Source organism: Cucumis sativus, chromosome 3, assembly GCF_000004075.3.
Source record: "Cucumis sativus cultivar 9930 chromosome 3, Cucumber_9930_V3, whole genome shotgun sequence".
NCBI classification, from domain to species: Eukaryota; Viridiplantae; Streptophyta; class Magnoliopsida; order Cucurbitales; family Cucurbitaceae; genus Cucumis; species Cucumis sativus.
Genome location: NC_026657.2, coordinates 9,475,483 through 9,494,857, shown reverse-complemented (window position 1 = coordinate 9,494,857; position 19,375 = coordinate 9,475,483). Strand labels below are relative to the sequence as shown.

Sequence of the window (19,375 nt, the reverse complement as noted above, 5' to 3'; positions counted from 1 at the left end):
TAACAAAAACAAAAACAATGAGAGAGAAAAATGTTCCTGCTCTCTTTCTTTTTTTGTTGGAAATAAAATAATAAGTAGGTGAAAATGAATGAATAATAGTTTGAGAGAAGAAAGCAGAATAGTGATGAGGTCTACATAATGATATTTTTAAAAATAAAATAACGTGAAACTTAATTTGATATATTCTATTATTCCATCACCGATTCACCGTTCAGCACCACCAACTTTCATTTAACTAATTGCGATGCCGGCCATTGACTTAGTCTTCATGAATAGTTATTTGTTGCAAACAACCCAATTGACACGTAAGCACCAGTGGTCTAGTGGTAGAATAGTACCCTGCCACGGTACAGACCCGGGTTCGATTCCCGGCTGGTGCACTTTCTCTTTTTTTTTTTTGATCTATTGTCGCACGTGTGAGAGGGAGGGGGGAAAAAGAAGAGAGTTTTGGGTGGGCAGGCAGGTGTGAGAGAGTCACTTGTGATTGAATATGTTTTGTCGTTTGTGGAAAGGGAAAAACACAGAGTTGGGGCCACTTTTGGATTCAGCATTCGATTTTTGCAATTTTGGAAATATTACTGCTTTTGGATACTCATCTCCATCACCTTTAATGCATTTTTCATTTTCTATCAAATAAAATCAACCATTCTTCTTTTTTTCTTTTTTTCTTTCCAAAGCATCATTTTGTCAAATCAATTTTTCCATTCCCCTCCACTTCTCTACCCTTCAATTCACCATTGCATACCACAGTCATTTCTTCATAAATTGAATAACTACTATTCTTTGTATGTTTCTTTCTTTTTTTTTCCCCTTTTTAAATGTTTAGGAAAGCACTTAAAAATAAAGTGATTATTCCAAAGAAGATTAAAAAAGCATTCTCATACAGACTCATAACCATGTCCTAGACTAATAACCTTCAAAGGTATTGTTGTTGTGAAGTAATGAAATGATTGGTCGTTGGATTGAAATTTAGATAAAGAAAAAGGAAGTCTTAGTTGAAAATGGCGTCATAATTAATATAGAACCAGCTAATGATGTGGACTCCATCATTAATTAATAGTATGAAGCTTCTTTATCTTTTCAACTCAAATATGGAAAGCTATGCTTCATATCAATGGAAAGTCTATTAATTACAAAGGCTTCCAAGTTCTTCTTGGTTTATGTTAGCAATGGAGAATACAATTCAAAATATGAAAGAATCTTTCCAGATTTGTTATATTTTATACTTTAACTTTCTATTGTATTTGTCATTGTAGCAAACCTACGTGTGTAATATATATAGCTTTAGATAGAGTGATAATATTCCTCCATTAATTAAGAATTTTAATATCTTACGTCTCTAATCAACATGAAACGTTACGTTTGTAACTCGATAAAATAAACATTATATGAAATTTCTATTATAAACATGTCTTAGATTAATGATTGGGGATTTCATGTTAATTAAATTAAAGATGGAAGGTTTGTGAAATTGTGAAAATGAATGAGAGGATGTGATAGCTAGGTAGGGTTAGATTGAAAGAGGGGGGAAAGGAAGGGAAAGGGAAAGGGAAAGGGAAAGGGAAAGGGAAAGGGAAAAAGAATAAGAAGAAAAGCTTTGGTTAAATTACAAAAATGATAATAATAATAATAATAATAAAAGAAAAAAAAGGAAAAAGGGTGATGTGTAGCCCAATATGATTAAGAGAGGGAGAGGGGGAGAGAAGATTGTAAGCACTAATTAGGGATACATGATGGATTTGAAATGAAAGGGGAAGGTAAGAGGGGGAAAAGGCCAAACAATGGTGTCCCACTATCCACACCTATTGGGCGGTCTGTGTTTCATTAATTTTGTTTTGATTTAAGTGGGGGTTACAGATTCCCCTTTCCAAACCTTTTATTTCTAATTAATTAACCAATTCCTTGCTGTTTTCTTATTATTTCTTTAATTAAATCATTCATGCCTCTAATCACATTTTGGATTATCTTTTCTCTGATCTATAGTTTTGAAAGAGAAAAGAGACACTTTATTTGCTCTCACATCTCTCCACTGCTCCATCCTCAATTCTATATTTCATATGTATAAAATTCTCTCAATAATAGGTTATGTCAACATTTGAAGAGTAATAATCCACCCAAAAAATATATAGTTTTCCTGAGGTCTCTGTTACATAATAAAGGTATTAAGACTATCAATAGATGCCAAATCTGATTTTCCTCTCTCAATCTCAATCCAATTTGTTATATCATTTGCAAGAATCACTGCCAAACTCTAGATCATCTACCCGTGAGGTTTAGAGGAATGCAAGAATAATCATTAATTTTGCAAAAATCACCTTGAAACAATTTTTTTTAGAAAAGAAGATTAGTCCAAAGGTTTAGAGGATTACACTATATAAATAATATATTATTAGGGTGTTTTAACATATATTAATATTATATAAATGGACCATCAAATAGAAATATTAATTAGATAAGTAAGAAAGATGTATAATGCAGAAGAGGAGTACTATAGTTAAAAAGAAGTTTTGGTTTTTTTAATTAGCATTTAGCGTCAAATTGAAACCAAACTATTACTTTCTTTAACATGAACATGAACATGAACGCAAATCATTAGACATAAAGATATGAAACTGTTGACTCTCCAAATAGGTTAAACTAAAAGATAAATGGTAAGGTGTGTATGATGTTGTGGTGTTTGTAGATCTCTATCCCATATTGGTTTGACCATAAGTGGGAATGCTTTTTGGAAGTTTGAAATCCATTAATGGTTCACCACAATGTGCATAATGCATATCTTGAAGACAGTGAAAGCTGAACAAGTGGTTAGGGAAAACCCATCTCTGTCTCTCTCTCTGTCTCTCTCTCTCTATTTGAATATATATTTCTATTTTATATAAGCATATACTCTATATATAGTATGTGTGTTTGTATGTTTTATGTATTAAACTCAACAATATATTAAATACTGTGGCTCAAAAAAAGGGTTTTCAGTTCTTAGCCAATTATTTGGAACTAATATTTAAACTTTAAAGCGCTCATCATGTTTTTATTTTTTTAAAATTGTATATATTTAATAAATTAAATATTAAAAGACCTAAAGTCTCTTTTAATTATTGTTTTTTATCTTCTTGATTTTTTTAAAGTTCAGTTTATGTGATTGGGAGAAAATTAAAATTTATTCCGAAAATCTTGGAGATAGTTTTTATAAACTATCTATACAAAGAAACTATAAATAAAAAGCTAACAAGTAACTATTTTGCTTTTAAAATTTGACTTTTTTTAAAAAATATTTATAAACAAGTAAATAAAAAGACAAAAAATTTAAAGGGAAAAGAGTTTAACGTAGAGAATTAATTCACAAAACTAAAAATAAAAATTTCACAAAGTATCATAATTTTTCTAAATAATTATGGCATAGGACGTTGGTTTTTGTAAGCCTATATATCATATTATTATTGTTGTTTTAGAGCTCAACAGTCACAAAAAGAATTTCTTTGCTTAGTAATTACACTCTATTTTAAGGAAACTAATTTTAAATGTTAATGGTAGAAATGAAAATTTTAAAACAATAACAACCTAATTTGAACAAACCCGGAACCTCATCAAACTTTACTTAGTTATAATAATGGTTGAAAAGGTGTAAATATTTTGTTAAATGTTCTATTTTAAAAATAAATTCAAACATTTACACGGTAGAAATCAAAATGAAGACATGATTAGTTTTATATTTTTTAAAAATTAACATTTTATATACATATATAGTATTTGAAGACAACTTATTTACATATTTTTCTTTAAGTTTAAATTAGAGTCAGTTTAGTGTAATTAATACATAACTATTTTTTTCCCCAAAGGTCTAAGGTTTGATCTTTTAGGTATGTTATTGGTGTTGTACTTAAAAAAAATGGTTTGAATATCACAGTCAACAAATGAAATATATGTTGGAAATATTAAAAGAACGTAACAACATAATAATAAAAATATATTTCTCTCTAATCTCAGTCTAAAATTAAAAACACTGAAACTGGATAATGATTACTTATGCTTTGGAGGAAAAATGGATAGTAGAACAATCAACCTTAATTAAATGGTTTGGTGAGATAATGAGCTCATCAATGATGATAATGTATAATGTTAAACCCTAATTGGTAGTATAATATTGGAATCACATGTGAACAAGATAACCTAATCAGACTTGTCAGCTTTGCAAGGCACTTTTCTTTCTTTTTGATTTGGTGTTTTTCCCTCCTAGTCATCCAATGTGTGGGATATGTATAATTCAACTCAACCTATGAATTCAATTATAGCTTCGTGATTGAGTGTCTCATTTGTTAAATCAAAAGGAACCCTATAATCTTTATATAATATATGAGTTAATATTTTTGCTATTCTAAATTGATTTTGAAATGGAATCAATCTAAATAGAATTATATAATCTTTTGTTGATAAATAATATATTAAACAATAGCAATTTTATGGTTAAATATAAAGTTAGGGTGCTCAAAATCATCAACCTTTCACAATTACGAAGTTGACTGGTATATTATCTCTCAATTGGAAAGCTTTTATATAATTTTTTTTCGTTCTTTCCAACTAGTGAACTTCTCACTCTAACTTGCTTTTGTACTGATCTTATTCCGTTATGTATGAATCTCTTTTGGTATTGGGGTGTGATGAGGGCTTTAAGGGTTTCATTCTAGTTAACATAGAAGAAATTTTTACTCTTGTACTTGATAGTTAATATATCAAACAATCTCAAATTTTATGATTGAATATAAAGTTAGGGCGCTCGAAGTCATCAACCTTTCACAATTACTATGTTTTTTTCTTGTATATTATCCCCAATTGGGAAGCTTTTGTATAATTTCTTTTTATGTTGTTCCACTCATGGCAACTAGTGAACTTTTTTTCTCTAACTTGCTTTTGTACTCTTATATCAGTTATGCATAAATCTCTTTTGGTAGAAGGCGTCATTTTAGTTAAGATGTCCCAGTGCACACGTTGATCCCTCTTGCCTTGTGAATAAGGCAAAAAAAAGTATAAAGTGATTGATTATATCTTTAAATAGTTTGCTGACTTAGATGGTGATTGAAGAGATTAAATCTCCAACCTCTAAAATATAAGGTCATATCATTTACCATTGAACTAAGCTCACTTTGATATTAAATTAATATACATTGATGTCGTTTAGTTGGCAATATTCTTTTATGTTTAACTTCACACATATATGTGAAGTGTAAATTCAATCTTATGATAAAAATGTTACATTAATCCAATTGAGTTGTATTCATATAACATTTTTTTTTCTAGAGGTCAAGAACTTGTGACAGAGAGATTAAAAAATCCTTGATTATTTCTTAGTTTGATACATACACTTTAATTTGTCGAGTCATGTTCACTTTGAAACGTTTAGTTGACAATTACAACGTTTGGTAAAACGCGGAATTCCACCTGTGGTATTTATTCAAACTTCATAGCTGCAAGCAATTGTTTCATTTTTAAGTAGTATAAACTAAATACACAGACCCCAATAAAGTTGCACTGAAACTATAATAATAATAATTTAACCTAAATCGATTTATTTCATTAATCCTAAGTTTTATGTTTAGAAGGAAGAACATATTCTAATGTTCCCAAAAATCATATTCAGAATAAGTAGAAATCAATCACACGAAACGAAAAAACAAAACAAAAGAGATCAAAACATCTTTTCTAAACAAAATTTGTAATTTTAATGCTAAGAATGGAAATGAAAACAAAACACCACATCATTATAATATAAAGTATATATATGCATGTAGTTTCTTTTAAGATTCCAAAGAAGCAAAATTGGACTAAATTAAACATCAATCTAATAATAATATACATCCTCTTAAAAAATTTCAGGAGAAAAAAACCATACACACAAAATTCTGAATAAAACATGCATGAAGAATTGAGAATTTCCATCATAAAAGAAATATGAAATTTATTAGCCATATAACTTATACCCCATAACATTAAAAATAAAATGATAAAATGATAAAATGATAAAATGATAAAAGGAAACAAAAAACAATCTAATCAAAAGGAGATTAAACACCACAAATGAAAAGACAAGCCAATTATCTTATTTATTTATTAATCCCAACCAGAAATTAAAAAAAAAGAAAAGACTAAAAACAAAGATTGGCCAAGCTAATTACTATATGAACAAACAACAAACTGATTTTTTTTTTCTTAAAAAAAACCCATCTTTAATTCTCTCTCTCTCTCTCTCTCTCTCTCTCTTTTCTTCTTCCTCAGCAACCCTAATAATCAGTATATCCTTGTTAAATGATTTTTGAAATTTCAATACGGCGGTCGGACATAAGCATACCCGTCGTGGCCAAGCTGAACGCCGTTGGGAATCATATCCGGCAGTAAATTATACAAAGGCAAAGTGGGTTCCGGTATCCCAGCTGGCATCTGCCCTCCTCCAGTGGCTCTAATTTCCGGCGGAGGACTTCTAGGACCACCGTGTGAGGCGGAGCCACTTCCAACTTCATGTTCATCAGGATCTTCAAGAGGCAACCTTTCATAAGTTGCATTAGCAAAAGTAGCTGCAATTACCATAATAGGACCGGCAGCCACAAGCGATCCAACCACGCTCCCACCGACGACCTGGCCCTGACCCCCCGACAAGTAAACTGTGAGACCTGTTGAGCCAGGTGGAGCTGGACCGGGTAAAAAAGCACCGGTTAACGAAAGAATCTCGAACCTTCCTTGGAGTGGCATTACGGAACCGGGAGCTGCGGGCTGACGTAAGGTGACGTTAGCGACTAAGCCGGTTGCACTGAGAACACAAACGCCACGCTGGCGTTTACGAGCGAATTGAGCGATGGAGTCGGCCACGTCGGATCCGGCAGCGACCTCTAAGACGTAGCTCCGGAGAGCGTTGGGACTATCACGTGTGACAAAGATTGGGGGTTTTGGTTTGTTTTTAGATCCAGGTGGACGCCCTCTTGGCCTCCGTGTTCCGGCTTCCACGGCGCCTTCTTTTGGCTCGTCTCGATTGTTGTCGTCGTCGTCATCTTCTCGGCTTCCGCCGCTGTTTTCATCGCTTTGTTTGAAGATGGGTGAATTAATCGCGGCCGGGTGGTGGTGATGATGATGATCAACCCCGGACAACCCCACCTGAGTGGTCCACCAAGGATTCGCCAGATTTATAGAATCAATTAAACCCTCAAAAAGAAAGAAAAAAAAAAGGAAAAATATATTGAGAATTTAAATGATGGAAGAAGTAGGGATGGATGATGAATTTTAATTAAGATCAGAAAGAGGGATTTGTTTTTTTTTTTTTTTTTTTGATAATTTAGAAAGAGAGAGAGAGAGAGAGAAAGAAAAAAGGAATAAGTTAGTTTGTAGAGAGAAGAGATGGGGGAGAGAGAGGAAATTAAAATGAAAGCCTTAGCATCGATCACTTATGTTCCACTAGTAGAGAAGGGAATCAAGGAGCAAAGAAAGAAGAATAAACCCAGAGATGGGAAGCACTAATTAATGGGGAGGGTCAAACTCCTTCCCATTTTATTTATTTATTTATGTAAAAAAGAAACTGTATATTGGGATTGAATGGGAGGACATATGAGGATTATATAATATTATTGTAAACATGAAAAACCCAGCGTAGAGCTTGAGGGGAAATAAATAAATAATTAAACAATGTGGAAATTTTGGTCCTATAACATAACAACCAAACAAAAATGAATAAATAATTGGATTCATAGTTGTGTTATGTGAAGGAAGCTAAGGTTATTGTTATTGTTATTATTTATTAATGTGGAATAAATAGGTAGTGTTGTTGTTGTTGTTGTTTTTTTTCTTTCTTTCTCTCTACATATAGTATATATAAAATTTTAAAATGGTGTGCGTGGGTGTGATGAGGAGCACTGCTTTTAGGGGTTCTTGGAAATTAGGGTTTGGTGGGTGAGCGTGCGCGTGGGAAGGAGTGGTCTTAGCTAAGCACTTTTGTTTTGTTTTGTTTTGTTTTGTGTTTTTTATTTTCATTGAAAGAAGAGAAGTGATAGATGGAATGTTGAAGTGAGATAAAATGAATGGGCCTTACTTACCCAAACAATCAACAACCAACACCATCCTTCCTTTCTTTTATTGGGCTATTTATTTCATTCTCTCCCTCTCACTTCCATCTCTTTTTCCCTACCATTAATAACATCAAATTCCCTTTTTTTTTACTTAGCTTTTATACAATAATTAACTTCTTATAATATTTTAATCTTCTTTTCTCCCTTTTAACTTTTCTTCTATTTCTCTATCTAATCTACTCCTTCACTCTATTTTCTTTCTCAATCTCTTTTCTATGTTTCCTCTTCAACATCAAGTACCACTAACCATAACAAGTGAAGTTTCCTTCTTTGACAACGCATGATGGTTGGTGGCCCTAAATATGAGTTTTTCCAAATGTTAAATAATCCAAGTGTAGAGAGTAATAGGAAGAGAGTGAATTAGAATTATTAGAACAATAGTGCAAAGAGAAATATATATATATGGAAAAAGATTTAATTTGGTGACACCGCAATTGACATGTTTAGTAAGTTTGGTTCAAAAAATTCAGTCAAACTTCAATTTTCTAAAAAAATAAAATAATTAGGTGGTTTGTAATAAGTGTATTTTTTCTTTAAAATCAAATTTTTAATCAAAATTTATGTGAACACGTAGATTTGTAATCAATCCAAATCGAAGTATTAGTTGAGTAGAGATTATTGTAATAACAATAATTCTATACTAACATAACATAACGTTTTTTTGGAACTTGACAAAAAAACATTTTAAAATTTAAATATTAAATATAAGTGAAATTCAAATCCAATAAATAAAATATTATAGGAGCCACATTTAAACTCTTAACTATTTTATATATGTCCAAATAGGATAGCTCCCTAAATTTTCATGCAAAACAAGGTTAAAGTGTCAACCAACAAAATTAAAATTAAAAGGGTTTATTACTTCATATAGAATCATACCTAATTAAAATGTTTTTATAGAGAATTTGACGTTGAGTTTAATTTAACTCTTCTAGAATTAGGATAATTAATATGTTTTTATAGAGAATTTGACCATGGGTTTAATTTAACTCTTCTAGGATTAGGATAAGATAGATCTTATCTAATATAGAAAGAAAGATCCTCTAGTTTTTCTAACTCACTTTCTAAATTAAAAGAAATATATTAAAATATGTGTGCATATAATCCATAAATAGAGAAATAATGAGAATCGTTTTTCTTTTTTCTTTTTCTTTTGAAAAAGGAGAAATGACAAGAAGTTGACATGCATGAAAATACATTTTTTCTTATAATAAAGTCAAAAAAATTCTTTTAGTAAAACACAATAAGTCTTCTGTTTAATTTCTCACCTGATTTGTGATTTAGTTTATTGTTGAGAATTGTCTGTCATAATGAGTGTGTTCCTTCTTGTTTTTCAAAACTAGCACATTTTTAAACCAATCGTTCAACTAATCTTGTTCGATTGATCTTCTTTTATACTTAATAGTTTGAACATTCTCGGTGGAGAATATTTTTTCCAAGTGTTTCACTTTGATCAAATTTTGGTTATTTTTATCAAATATAATATCAAAATTTTAACGAGTTTTATATCAAAATCAAGTAATTTTTAAGTCTTTAAATGGATTTGTTATATGAATGTTACCAAATTTTATATCAGAATTTAGTTTTTAGGTAGGGTAAGAATCGGATATAATATTTGACAAAATAATAAATTTTTAAGAAAGAATATCAGATTTGAGAATAATTTAATAGTCGCTAGCTAGAATCTTTGCTAGGAACGTCCAAAACACTTCCAACTCATCGATTTTTTTTTAAACATTCTTGATACATGATTAGATTGAGATTTTAGTAATTTTTTAAATATTCCTAAATCTTATATTAGAACTTTAGTAATACGGTACATCTTTAAAGGAAAATAGATGAAATATATGAATCTCGGTTAATTTCCACCGAGATACTTTAGGGCCAAAACGATCGTTGGAATATTTGAAGTATCGACAAATATTAATTGAACTAAATTTCTACCACGTTTTTTTTAACAAATTAATTCCTTTATTATTTGAGTGAGTCTCATAAATACTTCCAATCCACCCCGGTTTAAGTTTGTGATCGAAATACCCCTTACTTTTTTAAGGTAATTAGAATATTTAGCATTTAGATAACAATTATAAGGTGTATATCAAGTAAAGAATTATAAACATAGTCAAATCTGTCCATGGTAAAATCTATTGTTGATAGTTGTGAAAGTTCATCTCTAAAATTAACAAAAAGTTTCAAATTACAACGAAAGTTCTATATATATATATTGAAATATTGAACAAAGTTTCTAATTACAACCTTCTCAATCGGCTATTTATAGCCTCACAAGAAAATGTAACTAATTAATTAATTGGTTTTGAAAAATACCAATTAAACTAAGTTAATAACTAATTAATCCAAATTAAACAACTAAACAAATATTAAACTAAAATATACTTACCTACCTCTAATTCCCCTCCATCAGAAATGGTCATGAGAAGGCAAACACAACTTTTGAATCCTATCAAGTGTTTCCATTAAAAATAATTTTGTTTTTAATTCTATTTGTTTGAAACTTATGTTTGTTTCCTTCTAAAAATTTTGTAATTGTTTTCAATTTTTTTTGTTGAACTAACAATTTAATTCTTAATTAAAAAAACAAAAGAAAAAATGAAAATTGTTTCTGCAGTTTGTAGGATTTATATAGTCAAAATGAATAACAAAAAGGACAACTTTAAGTTCAATACTATCTTTTTAAAATCGACTTAATTAATTGATATATTTTTTTATTACGTTATATAAATTAAAATCTTGTAGAGTAAGACAGGTTTTTTTAAAATTAAAAATGTCATTTTACATCGTTAAATTCTAATACAATATCAAATAATAACTGCTGATATAGTTTTAAATATTTTTTAGACTACAAGTGGTTAATATGTCGACGTGATTAATATTTTTAAAATAGTGGAAGTCAATCATTTTTCTGGTTATTTAAATGAAAATTGTGTAGTAAAAAAAAACAATAATAATAAAATAACAAAATTCTCCAAATAAGTATAATAAAAGTCATTTTACATTGTTAAATTAGAATGCAGTTAATATGATTATTAAAATGTGCCTAGCATGAGTTAATCACTCTCTATTAGATTAAAATGAAAGATTATTAATTATATTATTTGCAAGTTATAAAATTAAGCTAATGTCATAATAGGATTAGAAACTTAGACTTTTGATACCAAATGGCAATGGCAAAGGCAAATGGACAAAATAGAAGGCCTTTTTTTTTTCTTTTAAAAAATAAATTACACTTGCAAGTTGCAAGTTGCAAGCACCCCCAAGAAAATTTCAAACACTAACATTAATGGTCTTAATCCGTCCGAAAGAGAAAATAATAGTAAGTCCATTTTATATATAAATGTGTCCACTGTCCATCATGAAAATATAAATCTTTGTCCTCTACTTCTATTTTATTATTTTCTAATGGTAACAAAACCTTAGAGCTAATTGGGAAGAGATTTTGCAATTTAAGAAGAAAAAAACAGATAGTATATCGATAAATCAAGTGCAATGGTTGTTCATCCTCGATTGATGCAGGAGGTCATGGGTTAATTAATTGTATTTTTTTGACCTCACATTTGATAAAAGAATCTTAATTTTCTTATAAAAGTAAAAACTCGTTTACGGATGAGTTTAATAATGATTTTGAAAACTGAAAAATGGTTTTAGAAAACTAGTTTTTGTTAGTAAAATGTGTCACATGAATTTAATTTAGGGTTATTATTGAATGCTTCACCCTAATTGAAAGAACAACATTAGAAGAGAAGAGACCCTATTTGATAATTTATCAACACTATTGTTATTAATTAAAAGAAATAGCATAGTGAAGTTAATTCTTAATCGGTTAAGTTAAGCCAAACAAAATTAAATTAGGGTAGTCATTGTTAAAAGAGATAAAAGAAAGAAAGAGAGGGACCCACAAATGAAAAATTAATCCTCTAAACTCCAATTTCAACCCTTTCTTTGCTGTCTTATGTCATTATTAGGTCCCACCAGAGGTTTCGGTTCCCTAACCACTCCTTTATCACAATTCCACTTTTCTTCTTCTTCTTCTTTTTTCCCCCACAAGAAAATTAATAATGAAATTGCCAATGGGATGATTACATTCCTCTCATCTAAATTCAATGAAAAATTGAAACAGATTTACTCAAATTTTCATGAAATGTGTTAAAGGCATATAAGAATTAATAAAATGAACGTAAATAAACATAAACAGAAAATAGGTTTGTGTACAGTTATGAGATGAAAAGTTCAATATTGATGTAACTTTTATACATACAAATTGTTCCATGGATTGAGCAGAACAAGAATTGTTAAAAAAAACAGAAGAAAAAGAAATATTCACACAGGCACAAAGGGGTTAGCCCTTGGGACAGGCTCATAATAAAATGGAGCCGCAGGGTGCTGCCATTTGGTAAAGGTTAGCCCTTTGGTTTCCTCCCTCGCATTATTCTCAGCCATTGACAACATTTTCTCTGGAGCTGAATTCCCACAAGACGAAGGTGATACAAGAGGGGATAACAACGGTATGGCCACGTTCCAATTCAGCGCCCGCTTTATCTCGATGGATGCCGGAGCCTGGCTCTGCAGCCTCGTGGGTGCAACGGTGGTGGCAGTTTTTCTCTCTGCATCGGACATTTTTTTTTGCCCCCTCTTTTGGGTGGTAGATCCAAGTGGGTAAACACAAGAGGAGTTGAAGAAGTTTAGAGAGGAGTGAGAATTGTGAGAATTGGGAATGGAGATTTAAGGGTTGGTTAAAAGGGTCAGTGGTCAAAATTCAAATGTTGAGATGGCAATGTCGTTGACTGCTTCCTCTTCTAAAAAAAGAAAGCCTTCTATTGGGTTTGGATATCGGACACCTGAAATCTTCACGTTCCACGTGGAAACATGGGATTTGTTTACTCGGTGCTGGTTAATTATGAAGATTTCAAACGTAACTGATCTTGTACACGTGTATGGTCCACCTTTAGCGCCTTTCATTGCATTATTCAATGGTTGGCCAATCGCTGTCTCATCTCTAACTAAATCTTTTTTTTGTGCTAAATATTCTCACCTCCTTCAAAAATAGGAATATTCGATTTGTATGTCTTTATCAAAATAAGACTTTCAACAAAATGAGGCCTTTTGTTTTCCAAATTAACAAGCTAACCTAAAGACATACACCTGCTGCTGACTTTACAAAAATTGGGCTTTTTTACAGAGAGGCCCATCGCAATAATGATAATATTTACGAGTGATTTCATTAAATAAATTAACTCAAGTGATGTTCATCTAAATAGCATCTTGAGCTCTTCAATTCTGGCCGTTCTAACTTCCTCGTCAGTGAGTGCACCGGCGATCATCCGTTGCTTTCTGGCTTGAACTTGTTGCATGCGTTCCTCCACTGTGTCCTGTCCACGTGGGTCAACTTCACATTTTTAACAAAATTACAAGTTTTGACTTTTGACCTTTGATTTGGTTTCTTTTATGACGTCAAATTTTATATACAACAGAAGAAAGAAAGATTTGTGTGACCTTGACAATGAATCTTCTGACTCGGACTCTCCTCTTCTGACCAATACGATGAATCCTCATGATTGCTTGTTCCTCAACCGCGGGATTCCACCATGGATCCTAAGATTATGGTACAAAACTTAATATGCAATTGACTCAGGAGAAAAAATAACTTGAGTCTAACATGAATTACCATTATGAAGACATTTGATGCTGCGGTTAGATTCAATCCAACCCCACCAGCTTTTAGAGAAATCAGCATCACCTAAAATTGGAAGAGGGAATAATGGAGTTGGAAATTTGAAAATAAAAAGGCTTAAAAACAGAGTAGTAAATTTCATATTATACCTTTATCTCCTTGCTTTCACTGAACTCCTTTAGAACTCTTTCCCTATGTTTCTGCGACAGCTTCCCATCAAATCTGAAGAATCCAATTCTTTTCCTCTTCAAGGGAATCTCTAAGAGATCAAAAAACGTAGTCCACTGGCTAAAAACAATGCTCTTTTCACCAGAACCCAACAGATTAATCCTCTCCAAGCATTCCAGCAGTTTTGATACTTTTGAAGACTCCTTCCAGTTCTTCTCAACATCCACACGGAAAGGGCTTTCTGATGGACATGTTATGAGCTCAGTTTTCCTCAGCATTTGCCTACAAATTGGGCAGAACCCACATGTGGGGGTCCTCCAGCTCGAGAGGAGACATTCCCTACACATCCTGTGAGCACATGGGGTGAGCACTGCATCGTCAGCAAATTCCAAACATATTGGACACTCAGTGTTTTCCCCTCGCCGAATGCACTCGACAACATCTTCGACATATGCTCGAGTTGGTGCAACCTGCTCCATTGTTGTAGAATTAGTGTTGGATTCAAGGAACTTTCTTGCAAGCTTGTTTAAGTTGGCATATTGTTGTGAATCTCCTCGGCTGCATTTATCAAACCAAAAGTATCAAATTGTTTGCAATAGAATTTCACAAGAAAAGAAACCATGTGTTCTGTTTTCTTTCTTTTCCTTTTGCCTATTCCAACCTCATTACAAGAAATGGGTGGTTGCAACACTGCCTAAGTCGAAGCAAGAGCTCGAGGATGTTTGCATAGTTGTGGAGAACCTTTCCTTGTGCTACAAACTGGTCAAACTGGACCTGTTGATTCAAATAAAGGGATAGTGAGTAGCATGTTTAAGGATAAAAGAGAGCCACTAATCTACTTGTGAAATTAACAGGGAAAAAGAATAAGGTGTTAGATCTTCTTCTCTTCGCTTCTTCAGTTTAGTATAACAAAAGAGCAGTCTAGTCTAACAAAAACTTACTTTTGATTTCTTAAAAAGTGCATCATAAAAATCATGTTCAGCCTCAGACTGTTCACACATGACGGTTTGAATATCAGTAGGAGGAAGAACAAGAATAGGCCTGCATCAGATGAGTTCAATGTCACATGCTTTAGATCCAGGAGGGAACATTATATTGTGAGAATGTTGCAAGAACGTAAGAACTACCTTCCGTTTGCATCGTTTGTATCTTTAGTTCTCCTCAACATGAGTGGCCTCAGGATAGCCTTGATCAATCTCAAGCCTCTAGGATCACCATTTTCATAAGGCCTTTGAATCAACTTGTTCCACCTATCCAAAGCCAAAATGCCAAGGAGGGGATAGAAGATTCAGCATGAGCAATCCAACTTAAAACTAAAATATGGTGTACTGAAAAAGATAGAATTAAAACTTCCATCTTGTACCATGCCCAATTGCACCACGGTTCCACTCGCAAGAAGCATAACAGGCTGAAAAGGTCTTCCAGGTTATTCTGTAGCAAGAAAGAAACACGGTTTTGAATAAGATGCTAGACCACAAATTATAAAATAATCCTTATCTTCGAACTCTCCGTTTTACTCTCTTAAAAAGATTGAATAAGAGATGCCAAGTTTATGGAGCAAAGCGAATATGAAAGACAAACTATTTATCATTTGTTTCGGAAGCCACATAATGCCCAAGGAGGACGTTATTGACAAAGTAGTAGGAAAAAAGTTGGGAATTGGACCTGGAGGGGGGTTCCAGTAAGACACCAGCGACAATATGAGTTCAGTGTAAAGGCAGCCTGTGCAGTTTGTGTCTTTGATGATTTAATTGTATGGGCTTCATCTAACACAACTCTGTACCAATCAACTCTGTGGTAAATACTAAACTCTCCATCCTGAATTAGAAGTGAATGGACCATAAAACAGATAGAAAAGTTAATAATATTGGAGAATAGATAAGAGGAATTGACTAGTGTCAACATGTATACTATAAAGTTGAAACTAGCTTATAAACAATTACTCACACTCTTATAGGCCGATGTTAGGACACCATACGTTGTCAATACAACATCATATCCTAATAGCACCTCCGGGTTGTTAGTTCTATCACCACCATAATGAACAAATATGGAAATACTTTCAGGCTCTGAATGTATTTCAAGTTCCTCCTGTGGTAGCAAAATTCGATTAAATCATAAGTTTAAGAAATGCAATTGCATTTTATTGTTCAGTTTGATAGTTATTACTACTAGGATCAACCCACTTCCTTTCAGCATCACCAAGTGTAAAGTTAATCATGCTTTTAAATGTAAAACAAAAGGACATCATGAACTTGCAGAGGATGTGTACCTTCCATTGACCCAGCAAAGCCATTGGACAAACAATAAGGGTGCCACCCCTTGCTTTAGTCGTGGATTTCTGACTTTTTTTCTCTGTGGTTACTTTCTTATTCACTGTGGACTTTTGGTTATCAGGGCATCCTTTGCCCATCCTCGCAAGTATAAGAGCAATTGTCATAACCGTCTTTCCAAGCCCCATTGCATCCGCGAGAATCTACACTTACGTATCAATGAGTTAAGCACAATATCAACTATATCCTACCTGCCTATCAATGAAATAAGTTCCATAAGGTTATTCAAATTTCAATCATGGGGTTATTCTTACTCCTCCTCTTGCCATCTGTGTTGCAGTTGGGAATTTTGTAGTTGATTCCCCAGAGAAAATGTTTACATAGATTGAGGTTGCTCTCCTACAAAGTGGAAACAATTCATCTCATTCCGTGCCAAACACGAGACACCAAAATCAAGGGGTTCCTTTTTTCTTTTCCTTTTTCTTTTAGTAAAAGATACTTACTCATCACAGATACGGTAGGCTGACCAGCATGGATGAAGGGTTTGTGCGGCCTTCTCAACATCGATCCCCTTCTCCAACTCAGACATCCAGAATAGAGCTTGCTTTTGATAAGGCCTAAGATCACAGGTTAGTGTAGGTGGAGGCTCCATTTCCTGAAAAATTCATATAAACACTCTCCAATAAGTAACGCACAAAGAGGGAAACCTTACTCATCATGTGTGATGGATAATTATAAAATTAGATAGTGATGTGACTTACATCCAGATTATACATATCTACTGCACCAACAAGCTTAGTCAGTGATGATTCATTAAGAGTTTGGTCATCTTTGTTTTGATCTGCAAATTGCTGGGAACCCTTTCTTCGCTTCACAAGAGGTAGCATAGATGTTGATTCATCTGGATCATCCTAATTAAACAGAATCAATTATTATTCCAATGTAGGCTGCTGTCAACAGAAAAGAGTTATGCTTCTCGAAAAAGAGTGTCTAATATATGTTTCAGTACATACCCTAAAAGATGAGGTCAGTACTTACCAAATGGTTGGCTGATGATGGTATGATGCATGAGTTTTACTGAATTGTTTAACCATCCATTAAAGCTGGAGATTTTTTTTCTCATTAAAGTAGAAAAATGTAACTATGCGAACGTTAAGAATCAATTCAATATTAGCAATCATGCTCATTATTGCTCCTATCTTACACACACCGAAATGAAAACTATACCATTCATACAAACAGAGAAAAAGTTCAATAACAAAATAATGAAACGTAAGTTGAAAACTTGGAAACGTACTTCAAGCTTCAGCAGACGCTTCCTTGAATCAAGTTCTTCTGGTGTAAATTCAGCCTGGGAAGATCAGAACATGGGGTAAGAAAATCGACATAAAAACTGAAGAACTCATACTATATTACGTGCATATGAACAAGAACTTTTAGTGAATGATAACCTTCTGGTACGGTGTGATTTTCAGTAATTTGAAAAGGGTAAGAAGAGGATAAATTGTAGAGTCAATGTGCGTAGCCTCCAGCTTCCATGTAACTGTATCAATGTCTGAGAATACTGAATTATGAATATAAAAGCTGCCAAACAGATAACCAACTAATTCCATTAGTTGTTTTGAATCCAGTTGAGCTTACATTAAGAATCCAAGCCCCACAATAAAAAAATGATAATAAAAACTAACATTCTCTACCTAACATATAGAAGGATCTCTTGCATTATGTGAAGGTTTCCTGGTGCAGCTATACATCGTCCAAGAATTTTAACTTTCTGGGAGTTGACAAGTGGAACTACACATTTTGCCCACTCCATTGGTAGGCGACCAATCTAAAAGTGATCACAGCACAAATTTAACATCAGAACACATTGAAGATATATCATATTGCACATATATTGCACAAGAAATGAAACCCCATGAGAATGAAATGGTTAAAATTCAAACTACTCTCATCACATACCTCTCCACTTCTTTTAGTTGAGAAGCGAACAATCCATTGCGCATTGAATCTAGAACTTGAAGAAGGAAACGCAAAATTAACAATTTCATTATCTGCTAATTTATTCCCTTTCGTGGTGGACATGGCTGTGACCACTGTCCTTCCCACCAAAAACCAATCGGGCTCAATAGGGAAATCCCCATCTTCAATCTTGCACCTCCCATCATTAGAAAAGGTCCCATTCCTTTGCATGCCACTTGTATTGCTTGAAACCGACATTGCAAAATTTTCAGTCTCCGACCTTGCTTTTTTAGCAAATGCTCTGTTCTTAACCTCCAAATCTGGTTCTTCTTTTACCCTCGCATTTGTACCAGCACCAGATTGCGCCATCGCCTCAACTGGTTCCTCCTTTACATTATTCTTGGCACTGGGTTTCGCTGCCGCCATTTCCTTAAGGATCTTGCTATACTCCTCATCGCTCATCGCATTCGGTTTAAGAAACTCGTCAAGTGTCATTTTCGACGTTCCAGTGACCTTTGAACGATCCGAGCTTACTCCCCAATTATCAATGCCTTTATCTTCGAGCCCTAAACCCGGTTCCTCCTTCACTTGTACCGTCGGTTTCGCTACCTCCTCCGACTCCATAGAATCCTTCTGCATGAACTGTGTCGAAACTCGAGCACCGGTGCTAGTGACAGTCCGTACAACAGACAGTGGCCTGGCCAAAAACCCAGGGTTTTCGAGAATGTACTTAATAGCCTCATCAGGGTCACCGCCGTTTCTCGACAACGTCCGATGAATAAAGGAATCCGGAAAGTCAAGGCCGACCACAGATCGAATCTTTTTGAGTTTCTCTTCTAGAATGGCGTTTACCTCCATGTTGAAAATCAGGCAAAAAGAACTTTTGGGTATTCCGGAAAAGAGGGTAATCAAGATTAACAAAGTTGCATAGTGTGGAAAATCGTCAAACCATTAGAAGTTGTGTGGAGTGAAAGGGAAAGGGGAAGGGTTTTGTGTAGAAGAGGTTGAGTTGAATTTGGCGCCAGCCAGAATTTGTATGCACAATTTCGCGGTCTTTTTCTCTCCATAACGCCGATTACTGTGCTAATCGCCAAACAGATTTTGCGGGAAAAAGAACCCGCAAAATGGTAAAAACGGAAATAATTATTTATAAAACTAACGAAGGTTTTACAAATCCTCAAATT

The 19,375-nt window shown here is 33.3% G+C and overlaps 2 protein-coding genes and 1 non-coding gene across 3 annotated transcripts; 1 reads left to right on the top strand and 2 right to left on the bottom strand.

Annotated features, from left to right (window-relative positions):
- The first annotated feature begins 309 nt into the window (after positions 1 to 309).
- On the top strand, positions 310 to 380 carry TRNAG-GCC. Its single transcript has one exon. It is a non-coding gene; the product is annotated as a tRNA-Gly (tRNA).
- Positions 381 to 6,056: 5,676 nt separating this feature from the next.
- On the bottom strand, positions 6,057 to 7,227 carry LOC101214931 (AT-hook motif nuclear-localized protein 20; the record flags this gene model as incomplete). The annotated part of the gene is made up of 1 exon (XM_011652639.2): positions 6,057 to 7,227. A coding segment is annotated over one exon (915 nt), but the record flags the coding sequence as incomplete, so codon positions are not given.
- A 5,099-nt stretch (positions 7,228 to 12,326) lies between these two features.
- Positions 12,327 to 19,291, bottom strand: LOC101214691 (DNA repair protein RAD5B). The gene is made up of 18 exons (XM_004134370.3): positions 18,192 to 19,291; positions 17,927 to 18,060; positions 17,681 to 17,813; positions 17,527 to 17,580; positions 16,991 to 17,140; positions 16,733 to 16,884; positions 16,544 to 16,628; positions 16,229 to 16,432; positions 15,904 to 16,047; positions 15,622 to 15,774; positions 15,320 to 15,387; positions 15,084 to 15,206; positions 14,898 to 14,997; positions 14,618 to 14,730; positions 13,938 to 14,514; positions 13,783 to 13,854; positions 13,611 to 13,709; positions 12,327 to 13,486 (listed from the first exon to the last, which is right to left on the bottom strand). Exons 1-18 carry the CDS (start codon positions 19,047 to 19,049, stop codon positions 13,364 to 13,366), a joined length of 3,342 nt encoding a protein of 1,113 aa, XP_004134418.1. The 5' UTR covers positions 19,050 to 19,291; the 3' UTR covers positions 12,327 to 13,363.
- Between the last annotated feature and the right edge of the window lie 84 nt (positions 19,292 to 19,375).